Source organism: Calonectris borealis, chromosome 19 (assembly GCF_964195595.1).
Source record: "Calonectris borealis chromosome 19, bCalBor7.hap1.2, whole genome shotgun sequence".
NCBI classification, from domain to species: domain Eukaryota; kingdom Metazoa; phylum Chordata; class Aves; order Procellariiformes; family Procellariidae; genus Calonectris; species Calonectris borealis.
In genome coordinates, this window is record NC_134330.1 from 5,562,199 (window position 1) to 5,575,557 (window position 13,359).

The 13,359-nt window shown below is 46.4% G+C and overlaps 1 protein-coding gene across 4 annotated transcripts in view; it reads left to right on the forward strand.

Annotated features, from left to right (window-relative positions):
• SSH2 (slingshot protein phosphatase 2) overlaps positions 1-13,359 on the forward strand; it is a 103,524-nt gene that overhangs the window by 67,704 nt on the left and 22,461 nt on the right. For 3 of the 4 annotated variants that reach the window (XM_075168623.1, XM_075168625.1, XM_075168624.1), the window contains 4 exons: positions 4,096-4,160; positions 8,966-9,087; positions 11,528-11,596; positions 12,379-12,444. In XM_075168623.1, coding sequence (XP_075024724.1) covers positions 4,096-4,160; positions 8,966-9,087; positions 11,528-11,596; positions 12,379-12,444 — 322 coding nt within the window. The remainder of the gene's footprint in view (positions 1-4,095; positions 4,161-8,965; positions 9,088-11,527; positions 11,597-12,378; positions 12,445-13,359) is intronic. The other variant, XM_075168626.1, reaches the window with a different exon arrangement.

The window sequence follows — 13,359 nt, forward strand, 5'->3', positions numbered from 1 at the left end:
GACAGAGTCAGAAACAGAGAGGCCGGAGTCAACTGTCTTTGCCAAAGAGTGACCACCAAAAGGTGATTTGGTTTGGTTCCAGGTGTAGATTTCTTTGTACTTTGATACCATCAGACTGTCATCCAGCTCTACATCTGGCAGAGTTACCTACCTGATGACTAGTCCACCTCAAAATCTGTTTACAAACATATTTATAGAAAGAGTTCAAGTCAAAAGGCAATTAATTATATACTTCCACTCAGACATAGTACAAGCAGTACCCAAATTGCTTTGAATGAGATGCATTAATTACCAGTTATCAAAAGAAAATAAATTGTTCTGAAACTTAATTTAAAGCTGGCCTTTCTGGTTGAGACTGAAGTGAAACGGTCTTCAGCATGAAAGTAGAGTCAGCAGTCTTTTAAAAGTTTGTCTTGACCTGTCTTGGTTTTTAATCTCTCCAAAGTCCTTTGCATAACTGAAGACCAGCTCAGTTGGCTCTTGGCTTTACCTTGCAGAGGAGACCCGCTGGATGGGTTTCCCTGTGAACCCGTGCAAGGCAGCACAAACAGCTTTGAGTCTCTCTTGCTGCCTCATCCACTTGCCTGCAGCTGACTTACATGAGGTCTGGAGACCTTGGTGGAAAATAGTCGCTTGTCTAATCAGCCCAGAGCTTTTAGAAGCCAGGTTGCCAAGAAAGCAAATCTGGTGTGTTGTAATTGCTTACAGCAAGATGTTTTGTATTTAAGAGGCTGGCTTGCCCAAGGGGTCGGATTTTTGTTCTTAGAAGACTCTTTTTATTCCTGTCTCTTCAGCTTATGGGGTGAGATTTAATGAGGCATCAGTACTTGTCCTTTCCTCGGTTTCCCTGCTTGTCAAGTGATGTGAATGGTATAGTATTTTTTTCTGGTGCTTGGAGATTTCACTGAAAAGAGACCTTTGCATGAGTGTGCACCATCTTTCTTTTCTGTGAACTTTTCTAACGTACAATATATGCCAGCAGACCAACATACCGAGGGATCAATGTGTCACCTTCCTGAGCAAAACATGTGTGCCACCAAAATTAAAACAGTGATGTAGAGAGCGTGGCTCTGAGAGGTGAGCCAGCTATTGGCAGTGAGTGGCAAAGTGTGTGGCAAAGAAAACTCTCTCCTTTCTTGGACTCTGATAATCTGTGCTCAACTTTCACTCCCATGTGTGTCGTGACTTATCTCTGACACACAAAATTAGAAGGGAGGTGGAGAGCGGACATAACTTTCCAGTATGAAATTGCTGCCTATGGATGCAATAGTGTTTCAGATGGTTTCAAAAGCATTTTCTAGGAAGGTTGACTTACCTTCCTGACCTCCCTTTCTAATTCATCAGAGGTGCTAGAATCCAGCATAAAGAGTAAATACGTAACAGGAAATCATTAATGCTCACACCCATTTCTTTAATCGTATTATCTTCAGCAGTGGAAATCACTGCTTGGCAGATTGACTAGATAAGGTACCAGCTGTCCACACTCCTCTCGCTGGGCGGTCCTGCGCCCCGTGCCACCTGGCAAACAGGCTCTGTTCTGTAGGATGGTGGGCTTGCTTTTGCACTCCAGCAACGCTAGAGGAGGCCAGAAAAGGATACAACTTCCCTGGGGCTTTTGCCATCTCTGGGATACTGTAAATCACTTTTAAGATCCCACTCTAGCTGATGTTTTACACCTAGCCTGCCAGCTCGAAGGAAACAAAAGCATCTGCTTGTTGCTGGACAATGTGATAGGAAGCAGCAGTCATGCCATGAATGCCAGCGAAGCCGACAGCTCTTCGTAGGACAGGATGTGATATCTTTGTGCTGATTCTGGCATGCTAAAACCTTTCCTTTGCTTTTTCTTAATCCAGGAAGCTTACAAAATGCTTTGTGTGTTTGGGGCTGAAAATGCTGCAAGTCGTTTAAAGCTGGCCAAGGAAGCAATACTTCATTTTCCAGCTCTGGAGCTCCCAGAGCTGGCAGGGCAGGCTGGGGAACAGGGAGGGCTGCAATAAACTTTCTGAAGATGAGGGATGGTGGAGCTCCTTGACTGAGCCTTGCAGAAAGGGTTGTTTAGAAACTTCCTCTCTTTTTTAAGTATTGAGATAATCCAGTAGTCCTGGTGGAGTTTTTTTTAAACTCTGGAAACTTCAGCTCTTAAACTGGTTCCTGATGTTGAATTATTGGCGTCAATAGGTGGGAACTGTTACACTTTGGGGAGGGAAAAACTGAGGTGAAGCATCTTTCATTTCAAGCTGCTGAAGACATGTGAATGCCTCATGAGTCACATACTTGCTGGGCTCTTCCAGGCTGCAGGCAGGAGGTGCCACCTGAAGCAGAGGCACCTTTGCCTGCTGAGTCCAGTTCTCGCCGATTCCCACTGCGCTAGCGGCTGAAACTTGCTGGAACTGAGCAGCATTGCCAAGACTGTCTGGATGTGGGGAAATCCTGTCTCCCACTGCGCTTCTGGGACGACAAGCATCCGATGGATGAGCTGGCCTTTCCTATGTTACCTATCTCCCTAAATAATGGCTGTTTGGGGAGGCACGTGCCAGCCACTCCAGCGCTGGGAACAATGTCCTTGGGCAGGAAGTAGCTTCAGGTGCTTGTCACCGCTGGTACATTGTGTGTGACTTCCCTAGCACGGCAGGGTGCCTCAATTTTTCCCACCCCCAGTTAAAAATCCAGTCTCAGGGCATTGACTCATTCTCCATATGCTGAAATGTGTTTCAAGGAGGAAGGAAGGCGAGAGCAGGGCATGCTGTGTCCTGCGTAGCCCACTCCACACAAGCTTGTCCTGCTGTCCCATCAGGAGAGAGGCTGCAGCAGCCCTTCAGCCCCGCTGTCCCACCAGCTATAAAAATCATCTGGAAACTAGATACCATGCTCTCGCTGGGCCGCGTTTCCTTTCTTCCCGTTCCCTTTTGTGGCACTTCTGGATGCTGCTCCATGTCTGAGGTGTCCTTATTTCTGAAAGTCTGTGAAATAGCATGGATTCTAGCACCACCGATGAATTAGAAAGGGAGGTCAGGAAGGTTAGTCAGCCTTCCTAGAAAATGCTCTCGTAGCCACTCGTGCAGAATACTTGCTCCAGCGTTCATGTTCTTCCCCGCAGTGTTGCCTAAACTCAGCTTCCCGTCTGTGGGGGAGTGGGAGAGGGTGGGAGAGTAAAGGCTCCTCTTCTTGCTGATCTGTGCCACCCACCTGGCAGCCTTGCACTCTCCTTTCTGGGAATACAGATTAATTTTCCAAGTAATGATTGAAAAAACAGCCCGTTGCTGGAGGTGTTGTTGCTTACTGACGCTCAGAAGGTAATGTGCTTAGCAGAGAAACTCTTGGCTCTCTACGGAGCTGAGAAGTGCTCAGGGAGGAGTGCTGAGAAGTCAGTGCAGTGGTACCAACGGAAAGGCATCTCACTTGTCTTTCAAATGCTTGCTGCTTTAGGAACCTGGGACACTCAGCCCTTTTTAAGAAGACTTTAAAGTTACTGCATGACTGTGATTTTCCCCCCCCCCCCCCCCCCCTCCAGTCTTCCTCAGCCTCACCAGTAAAAGTGTAGCAAGCATTTTCTAGGGAAAATTATGGTTGCTTGATTTTTCAGGTGGCAATTCTTAGCCGCTTTTGGGTGGGGTTGGTACATAAGCATATGTGGGCATGTGCTGCTCCAAGATGGGACTGAATCTCACTTCAAAGGGGATACTTTTGTCTAGGTAGTAGTTTTGCACTAAGTAATAAGTTGGTGTAAAAGAAATGGCAGATTCCTCATTTGAAGTGCATGGTCGAGTGAGATGTTGAACCATTGGGTGGGGTCCATTTCTACCTAGTTTGCCTTGTTTTTAAAGGAACAGAGAGTACTGAAATGCTTTTCACCTCTGTTGAAAAGATAATAGGATTTAGCAGAGGAGAGATGGTAGGACGGGAACAGGTGAGCACACGGAGCAAAGAGCAGCTGACTAAGAGATGGGGTTTTGTCATCTCTGAGTGGGTGGAAGTGACAACGCTCACAGTGACGTGTCAGGTTTCTTGGTGGACGTTTACTCTGGCTGGACAGCCAGGAACTTGCATGGGATTTAAAACTATTTTTGTGTCTTCACCTTTCCCTCTTTCCTGCAGGGGATCTCCAGCAACACCTGCAGGCCATGTTCATACTGCTCCGCCCAGAAGACAACATCAGACTGGTAGGCTGGCTTTTTGCTTATCTGCTGTTAATGAATATAAAGGTTAAGTTCCACTGGACAAATACACCCGTGTAACTCATGAAAGCAGTGGTGCGTGTATGTTTGGGTGGTTTCATCAGCAGGTTTGGGGAGTCGTCTTTGCAACCACAAAGGTAAAAAAGCAGCTAATTATGAAAGGCCTGCTTATTTGGTTGTTCAGTGAGACACATAGTATGGCTAGAAGACTGCCTTTGTCTGAACCAAGTACTGACTACTTACGCTCTCAAAAAGTACTGTAACAATTGCCAGAGAAGCTGGGTAAGTTAGCTTGGTGTCCTATTTAAACCAAGAGTAGGTGACCTGTGTCTGACCAGCGTGAACACCTGCCCTTCCACGTTAATTCAGCTCTGTTCTCACTCTGCTCTCCTAACATGTTGCATCCCAGAAGGCCATGACTTACTAGGAAGGAGCATGTAGGATCCCTATGTAGGTATCCGCCTATATTGAACCTTGTCTTTCTGCTTTTCTGGGTTGTTGCTTCCTATAATGATGTAATGAAAATTAGGCATTGCTGTTTATAGCATTGATATGCAGTCCTAAAGACCTCCAGAAGCCAAAGAAGAGCAGTGAGGAATTTGTCTAGAACATGTTGAAGTGCTCTACAAGGTCAGGCATGACTGAAGTGTGTCAGCATCTCTCATCACTCAGTAGCCTGAAGTTTCTTTCCCATGTTGTCCTGGTGCTTCTTAGCAACGTATGCCCAAAGTAGGACTGCCAGCATTAGAAGTGTTCTTCTGGCACCTCTGGTTTCCTGAATCCTCCTGAGCTGTGCTGGAGCTGGACTGATCCAGCTAGGAGTATAGCTAGGAAACAGCCAAGGTTACTATGGAACGCTTTAACTTCAAAAATGACCACTGAAAGTAATTTGCCATAAGCAATCTTTGTAAGCAGACTAAAGGACCTACTCCCAAACTTCATCAGGCACACCTTGCTGTCACTAAAATCTCAGTGAAAGTGATAGGAATGGGGCTTCTCAGTGCTTTTCAAAATCTGAGCCAGGGTTAGAACGTTGGAAGCTATTGAACAAATCATTGTTCAGCAATATCACTGGCTACATTGTGTGATTTGGGACAAATTAGCCTTAACAGCTGAATAAGGACTTTGTGGGCTGAGACATAAACCCTTTTGTTTGGAGCTGCATTTGGAATGCTGAAATCTTGCATGAGGTTAAGTTCGATACTCTACTTGAATTTAATTGATTCTTGATGAACGAAGGGTGTGCGGAGCTGCAATAGACTCTGTCATAAAATAGTAGATACAAATGAGATTTGAAATATAAACAGTACTGAGAGAAATGCATTCTCTTCTTGCATTGGCTGCTGTCATTTGGAGGGCAGACTTCACAGCTTGGAGGGCAGCAGAGGAATCTAATCCTCTATAAACCTACACTTAAAATTTGGAACAACTCTTGTTTCTGTTGGAGCTATTGGCAGAATTTTTTAGCCTTCCATGAGAGCAGGATTAGAGCAGTGGTACCAGTATAAGATCAGCAGGAAGGAGGAAAATGAGTTAAGAGTACAAACTGATTGAATGTATTCTTGTAGCTTAGCAGAATGGGGACTTGTTCACTCACATGTGTTCAATAATAAAAGAAGACTTCAGAAATTTGGGCACTTTTCTTTTGTCTTGAAGTCAATATCCCAATGAGAAATGAGTTGTTGTGTGAAACACCGACTATTGTGTAGCATGAAAAAGATGAAAGGTCAGTATGAACTTACCTCTTGGAATGTGCTGTTCATAAGGGCTAGTAAAACACCACATCGCACTTCTGACAAAACAAGAATGCAGCAGAAGATGAAGTTGGCTTGTGTTTAGGTGAGCCTAAAACTAAGAAAAGTGTTGCTGGCCCTGAAAGGACTACAGAGCACTATTTGTTCATGAATAGACTGTAAATAACCTCCCCAAATTGAGGAGAAAGCTATCTCTATGTAGATGAACCATTGAGAAGGAACCTTCCATCTCATCAGTCCCTGAAGCTAGGCCATCCTCCCTACATTGACTGGGAAATATCTGCATTTAAAAGGCATCAGACCGCTCACTTGGTGTGCTCCTGCTGTGGGATGAGCATATGAACTACAGCTTAATGAAAAGGTTAGAGCCCAAATTGTGATTTGATGGGCATGTTGGAGCTCTAATAGTAACTTCTGAGGTTGGTTGGTTTAGAATGTTGTTTGCTGTTTTATTATTCTAGTAAATTTAGCAAAACACAATATCTGCTCCAGTCATGGTTCTTTGCTTTGTGGGAAGCGTGTAAGTGTTGAATCTAGAGAGCTACAGTAAGCCATGCCCCGTTTCTCTTAGTTGGCCCTCTGAAAATCCCACCCCACTGACTTGAAGCTACGTGACCTTTGATCGCTGTTTGTCTAGCCCTGTTCTAAAGGGTCTTGCATTAAGACTTCCCATTACTGCTAGCCAAATTGATTTAGCAAAGTAAGTTAGATTATGTTAATCCTCTTGCTGCTGGACTGTCCTCAAGAGAAGCAGAACAGAGCTTGTGTGTGGATGCCCCGGACACGGGGCAGCTGTTGTCCGCCTGCTCCCGTTTTAGGCAAGTCTTTGTTTCTGTCTGAGGTTTGGTTCCTAATGTAGATATGACTTTAACCACGAAGACCTTGGTGATTGCTTGCTCTTCTAGGTTGAAGAGCACCCTTTCTGTTTTGCTACAAGTGGTTAGTTGTAGAAACAGCCGCCTTTGGCAGAATTCACTCCTTGAAGGCCTGACCACCTTGATCCTCCGTGTTTCCAAAGGAATCCCAGTGACTCAAGGAGCAAGAAGGAAAATAAGGCTGGTTTTAGCATGACTTATCCTAAAGAGATGGGGTGGGGCACAGTCTCTTGCTGTACAGAGCATGTGTGTCTGCTGGTATCAGCATTTGGGTAGTTTCTGTTGGTCTTTGGTCCCATTGGACAAGTCTAGAAGATGTGGCCAACACCGTCTCCTGCCTGCACTTGCTATTCTGCCCTCATCACTAGAGCTGCTGCTCCCTGCAACGCCACTGGGAAGCTTTCCCTGCTGCTCTCAGCATAGTCTTCTGCGATAGAGCACTCCGGTGAAATAGCGAGCTCTGTTTTGACTGCCACGTGCTGTTTTAAGCTTTGTTGTAGACTCTGCCACATCTTGTGGCCAAGACTTACTGGCTAGTGGACAGGCGAGGTGTGAGGAGGTCAGAGGGGGCTTCCTCTAAGCAAGGAGGTGCTGTTCTGGCCTCAAGACCAAGTTAGAAAGAACTAAAGGAGCGTATTGGCAAAAGCAGCCTACCCCTGAGAGATCCCACACAATAGTTATTTTGTGAGCTTTTTTTTAAGGATAAAATGACTGTTTAAACTGGGCTCTCTGAGCCATGAACTCCTGTGGGCTACCAAGAAGTGTCTACACAAGCAGTGGCTCGGGAGGGCTGCTGGTGTTTGAGGAATTCAGGTTCAGTTTGTGAAGGATGTCAAACACCGCTTCGAGCTTCAACCTTTGGGTCGCGAGGAATTCGGCAACTGGGTCCCGTCGCAGCAGGCAGGTGTCTGTCAGCAGCACAGGGCAAGGCTGGGCTGTGACGGCTCCTTCTTGCCCCATTTGCTCTCTGTAGGCCCTGCTCAAAGTTCAAGAAGCAGTTTAGCAATGAGGTAAACACTGAAGCCAGACAGCGTCTTGGTGTCAGATTAGGCTGTCCAAAGTTAAGATTCAGTATACATAATTAAGACACTTCCTTTCTAGGGATGTCATAGTTTCTCTAGTTGGGATCCTGTGCCTAAAATAACTGCAAATGGCTTGGAACAGAGTCCAAAAAGCATTGCAAGTAAAGCCTGCTTACTGCAGATGTTTGTAGGCAAAACCTACAACGCTGGGCTCCCTTCTCGCTAACCAGCAGTCTGTCTGTAGGACTTGCTGGATTCACTTCAGTTCTCCCTTCCTCCTGGCTTCTGGAGGAGCGTTACACTTCAGTGTAGCCTTTCAGGAGCTTCAGCGCTGGTCTGACGCTCACAACTTAGCTGCTTTCTGAATGCTGTCAGTAGTATTTGATTTGGGGGAGTTTGGGGTGAAATTCAGGCATCCTCCAGTCCTGCTAGATCTCCTTTTTGGCACTGGAGTGTATGTGGTTGTGGTAGGAGCAATGAAGCACATCGACTTTTGCCTCTTCTGAGCAGTCGGAATCCAACCACGGGTACACCTTAGTAATAGGAAAATCTTTTCCTGCCAGTTGTCAGGCAGTAGGGTTGCTTCTGCGCTGGGGAAGTTGCTAGAAAAATTCAAAGGACCAGCAGGAAACCACATATCAGTTAGATCCTAGTTGTCCAGCTGTCTGGGAGGTCGGTGGAAAGAGTCTTGTTGGAGCTGTTGTAGCACACAGTAGTTTAACAGAAAGCTCTAGCTCTTTGGACAGAGCCTTCTGAGAGCTGAAGAGCACGTTTAACGCCTGTCTGTCTCGCTGAACACGTAATGCTCCGTGAAGCTCACTGGGACCAGTCGGAGGACTGTGGCAGCCAGCCTTGTAGGCTGCTGTTTAAACACAGCCTCGGTGGGACAGAGCAGGCCTGCAGCAAGGTGCGCAGAAGGCACCAGGAACGTGCCGGCTGTTGGGGAAAGCATCGTGTGCGAGAGAGTAAGTCGCTTCTCCCTCTTAGGCTGGTTACCCAGAGAAGTACGGGCCATCCGTACTAGTGCAAACTGCATCACTGCTTCTGCGCCTGTCACTCAGCATGAAAAGGTGGCTTGTAAAGGTAATAGTGTGTGTTTTGCTGGCTGCACTGCTGATCTTTCCCCTTCCTTTCCTTAGGCTGTAAGACTGGAAAGTACCTACCAGAACCGCACTAGATACATGGTGGTAGTGTCCACCAACGGCAGACAAGACACCGAAGAGAGCATTGTCCTGGGAATGGATTTCTCTTCCAATGACAGGTACTCACAGTGTCCAGGTGGGGGAGGTCCTTGTGTTCACCCACATGTCGAGTCAAGTGTAGAAACCAGTGTCTGGTGTCCATGCTTTCTGGGGATAGATTGCTTCAAATTTTCCAGCCTAACATCTTTCTTGAGATCCAGAATTCCCCTTTTATTTCTTGAAAGGAGGTGGCAAATGGGAAGGCAACAGCACAGGTCAGTATTTCCTCCATTCCTCCGAGCCTCAGGCTTGCGTGAGGATGTTAAGTGCCCTTAAGTGTCTCTGAATGGTGAGGTCCCTAAGCCCTGCATCTGCACATCAGAGACAGGGACAACTCGAATGCAAAGAGAGAAAAAGCTGCAATTAGAGAAGCTGGACATTCAGGGTTCAGGAGAGCAGCTAATAAGAAAGTGACTGTCAGGCAGCCCCTTGCCAAGGTCGTGGCACAAAGGCCCTGATGGGAGTGTCAGGGTTGCAGATCTTACACAACGTAGGCTCTCCCCAGACATCAGTATGTCATCAGGGTTTAGTGCTTTTGCTTCATTGATTTAAATTGCTGCTGACCTCTCCAAAAGGCTGCGGAATGTGGCAGGGAAGCAGCTTTTGCTGTTGGAGTAACTGTAAGCCAGGAGGCAGCACCCCCAGCAGCTTCACGGGCAGAAGCTTCAAGTTTAGAAAGGGACACTAAGCACTTTGGAGAGGTCATGGAGGCACGTAGCTCTTTTAAAGGGTTGTAAGTCAGTCTTAGCCTATGCAGGGAAGGAAAAACTTGGAATTCAAACCATTTTGGAAGGTTTCATATACATGCTTAGTTCTAGCACAACTGCTACAGGAATGAGTCTTGCTACTGACCCTAGTGGGTAGAAATTACTTTCAGGTAGTTAGCAGGGTCACTAGAAAATCTTATTGAACTGTTTAGCTAAGAAATGGCCTTCCAAACAGCCTGCTGATCACCACAGCCACCATGCTTAATTTCAAGTGGCTTGATTTGGATGCTTATTTCAAGTGATAAAAAGGGGGACCAGCTTGATGCTGCCATTGCCTCCTGGCTCCCTTCCTGTGCACGTGTGCACAGCTGTAGCTCAGAGATGCTCTTGCGGTCGCGTAAGAATAACTTGTCCTTGCACAGGTTGCTGTGAGCTTGGAGCTTGCTATTGGCTGCGATACACCAGCACAGCCACCTTTGATAACTGAGAGCTCACTGGTATTCAGTCTCTAATAACATAGCAGGGTCATTTTAACTTTCTGCTAGAGTTACTTAGGTTCTGGATGGTCAGTCTGATACACCCTCCCCTAGCCCACTTGGTATTTATAACTCAATGTAGACTTGTTGCTATGGTCTCTGATAAGCGCTTGCTGAACAGTGTCACTAAAAATACCCTGGCCACCTTGGGAAGCCTTTTAAAAACACATCTTTCCATGAGCTCATCTCATGTTGTCAACAGAAATAGCTGCGTGCCGCAATGTCTCCTTGTGCTGGGCACTAGTCGCTCCGAGGCCTGTGCATTTACAGGGCTTCGTGTCTGCTGACCCTCCGAAGCCTTGAGTCTCACCCTCTTCCCCCACTTCTCTTGAGCTGTGGAGACTGACGGGGGTGTTAGGGCTTGTGAAAATTTGAGAGCAGTTAGCGCGAAGTGTAAGAACAGGAGGCAGTTGAATCTGATTCTTCTTCAAGATGCTGCTTTGATTATGGACTGATTTTACAGCTTGACGAGATTCAGCTTGTTCGTTTGACAACCTGGTGCAGGTTGTGTTGGAGTTCCCCCGCCCCTGCCTTTTTTCCATCGCTTGACTTCTGCTTTTAACTTGGCTTTTTGCTCAGCCTTACAGAAAGCAGGTGACTGTGAGGGCAGAGAGGTCAAAGCAGCTGAGAGAGGAGTGGGATTGCCAAAAGGTGTCTGTCTCGGCTGGCTGTTGTGCTCATCCTTGAGGTGTGGGAGGGAGAAGAAGGGGCAGGAGTCAACAGTGGGTGATAGGCTGTGATTGCTAACCCACCGTGCTGCCAGTCACCCTGCTGTTACACTAGACTGATCCCAGTTCCCAGCAGCTGTGGCTGAGGGACAAACAAGAAAACAATACTATGGATTGCAAAATCAGAGCTAGAACCAAACCACTTGAGCCTGAGAGGGACTAATCTGTAAAGAAAGCCTTGAGCTTACTGAAGACTGTGAGCCCCCTCTGACCTTCCGCACAAAGCTTGCTGCTTCTGAATCTTGTTTGCTCTTCTCCTGGGCGTATGTTAACCCTTTAAGCTTGCTTGAAAGAGTACTGCTGTACCCTGTATCTGGTTAATGATCCTTGCCAGACACCTGTAGAACAAAACTGGCTCTGTTTGTCCCTGAAGCAACATTGGGATTTTTCATTTTTTTCCGAGTGCAAACATCTGCAACCATTGCTGTGAAATTAGAGTAATAGCATGATGCTGTAGCAGATGGGCTGACCTTCTCTTTCTTACTACAGTAGCACTTGTACAATGGGCTTGGTGCTGCCGCTGTGGAGCGACACCTTGATCCACCTGGATGGGGATGGGTGAGTGTCTTTTGTATGTTCTAGGTCAATAGCAGAGGGTCTCCATGTGTTAGCTTACAGCACGGTATATGGAGAAGGAGTCAAATGATTGTGGAGCCCTAAGAGGTCCAGCAAACCTGCTGCTGTTGACCTGTATCGGGTTAGTAGGCTCAAAGGCCCTAAATCACAGTGGTTGCGGCAGGGAACACTAATAATTGACTTATCTGTGAATAAACATGCACTGAGACAGTGGCTCATGTGTGTGTTTAAGCTGGAGTAAAGGAGCTTTTACTGGTGAGTGGGTGTGTAGTGAAAGCTCCTTAAAGGGATCCTATTATGTGTTCCTCCATCGCGCTTGCAGCAGGCAGCGTTCGGCTGAACATAAAGTAAGAATGATGTTTCTCTGCCAAATAGACACCTGACTTGCAGACTCCTGTTTGTGCCAGTTACAAAGACTGTCCGGTGCAGTGCGTGGAATGACTTTTCTTTCCTTGGTAGCTGCCCCAGGATCACTTTAGCTGGACTCTGTTGCTCCCAGCTGTGGCACTGAATTTGTGTTGCCAAGGTAAACAGCACAGCCCAGCACTGTCCCATTGTCTTAGTTTCATTCCTGAACAGCAGCCGCTTTAAAAAGTTATCTTAGAGCTTTTAGCATGCTATTTTGATCTGTTCGCTAGCTGAACTCAGCAGTGTATGCATAGGGCTACTCCTTTGCTGTTCTAACGTGCTACAAACTATCAGTTATTAGCTGAGAAGTTGCTTTTGGGACCACATTTTTACTGTGCCTTTTTTCCTCTCTCCAGAGGGTTCAGCGTATCAACAGATAACAGGGTTCATATATTCAAGCCAGTGTCTGTACAGGCAATGTGGTAAGTACTTACTATGATCTGTCCCAGTGATCCTTTTTCCAAGGTGTTTTGGCTGCTTGAGCTTTTAAAAAGCAGGTGCTGCTTTGCATTATTGGTATCTTGACACCTACTTGAGCATCCAGAAGTCTCCTTCAGAGACAGGGAAGGAAGTTTAATACCAAAGAAAAAAAAAATGCAAGTGCTGGTATACAGCAGTGAGTTTATAATAGTGCTGCAGCCACACCTTTCTCTCAGCTGGGGGCAGGAAGGAATAGGGTAATTTTCCTTGCAAAGGGCTGCTGCTTTGAATCTCTCCGAAGCAGAATTGCTTTGAGCATGTGTTTGAAATACTTCTTTTTTTTTTTTTTTGCCCCCTCTCTTTGTCATAAATAAGGAAATACACGCTGTGCATATTTTAGGAGTCTTTCTCCAGTGAGACATGTTGATTGTGATAGTGAGAAGGAAGGAGAAGCTGCCTGCATTTTTCTTTCCTTTTAGGGTGCCTCATGTAAGAATGTAGTGGCCATGAAAGTATTTCTGGCTCAAGCTTCTTTGCATTGCATAAATACATTGCCTGTCAGGGTGTCATGCTACTGTGTCACCCCAGTGATTTTGACCTGGATCCTTCTGATCCCAGTCAAAGATTTAAAAGAAGCTAAAAATAGGAGAGGGGGATTTGTTTCGCAGCAGCAGCTGAAGAAACTTCTGATATCCCTCGTGCAGTGAGAGAGGGCAGACACCTAAACACCTCAGTAGAGTCAAGTCCTAAGCCCTTGGTTGTGCAGCTCTCCATGTCTCATTCCTGGGTGTCCCTGCCCTGCACACAAGGGAGCTGATGGCACGGTAGGAGCTGTCAGAGCACCCTGTCTTGGACAAGAACTCCGTGCATCTTATTTATGGCTTAGGTAGTTGTAGTAGTTTTTGGAGCCAGAGACA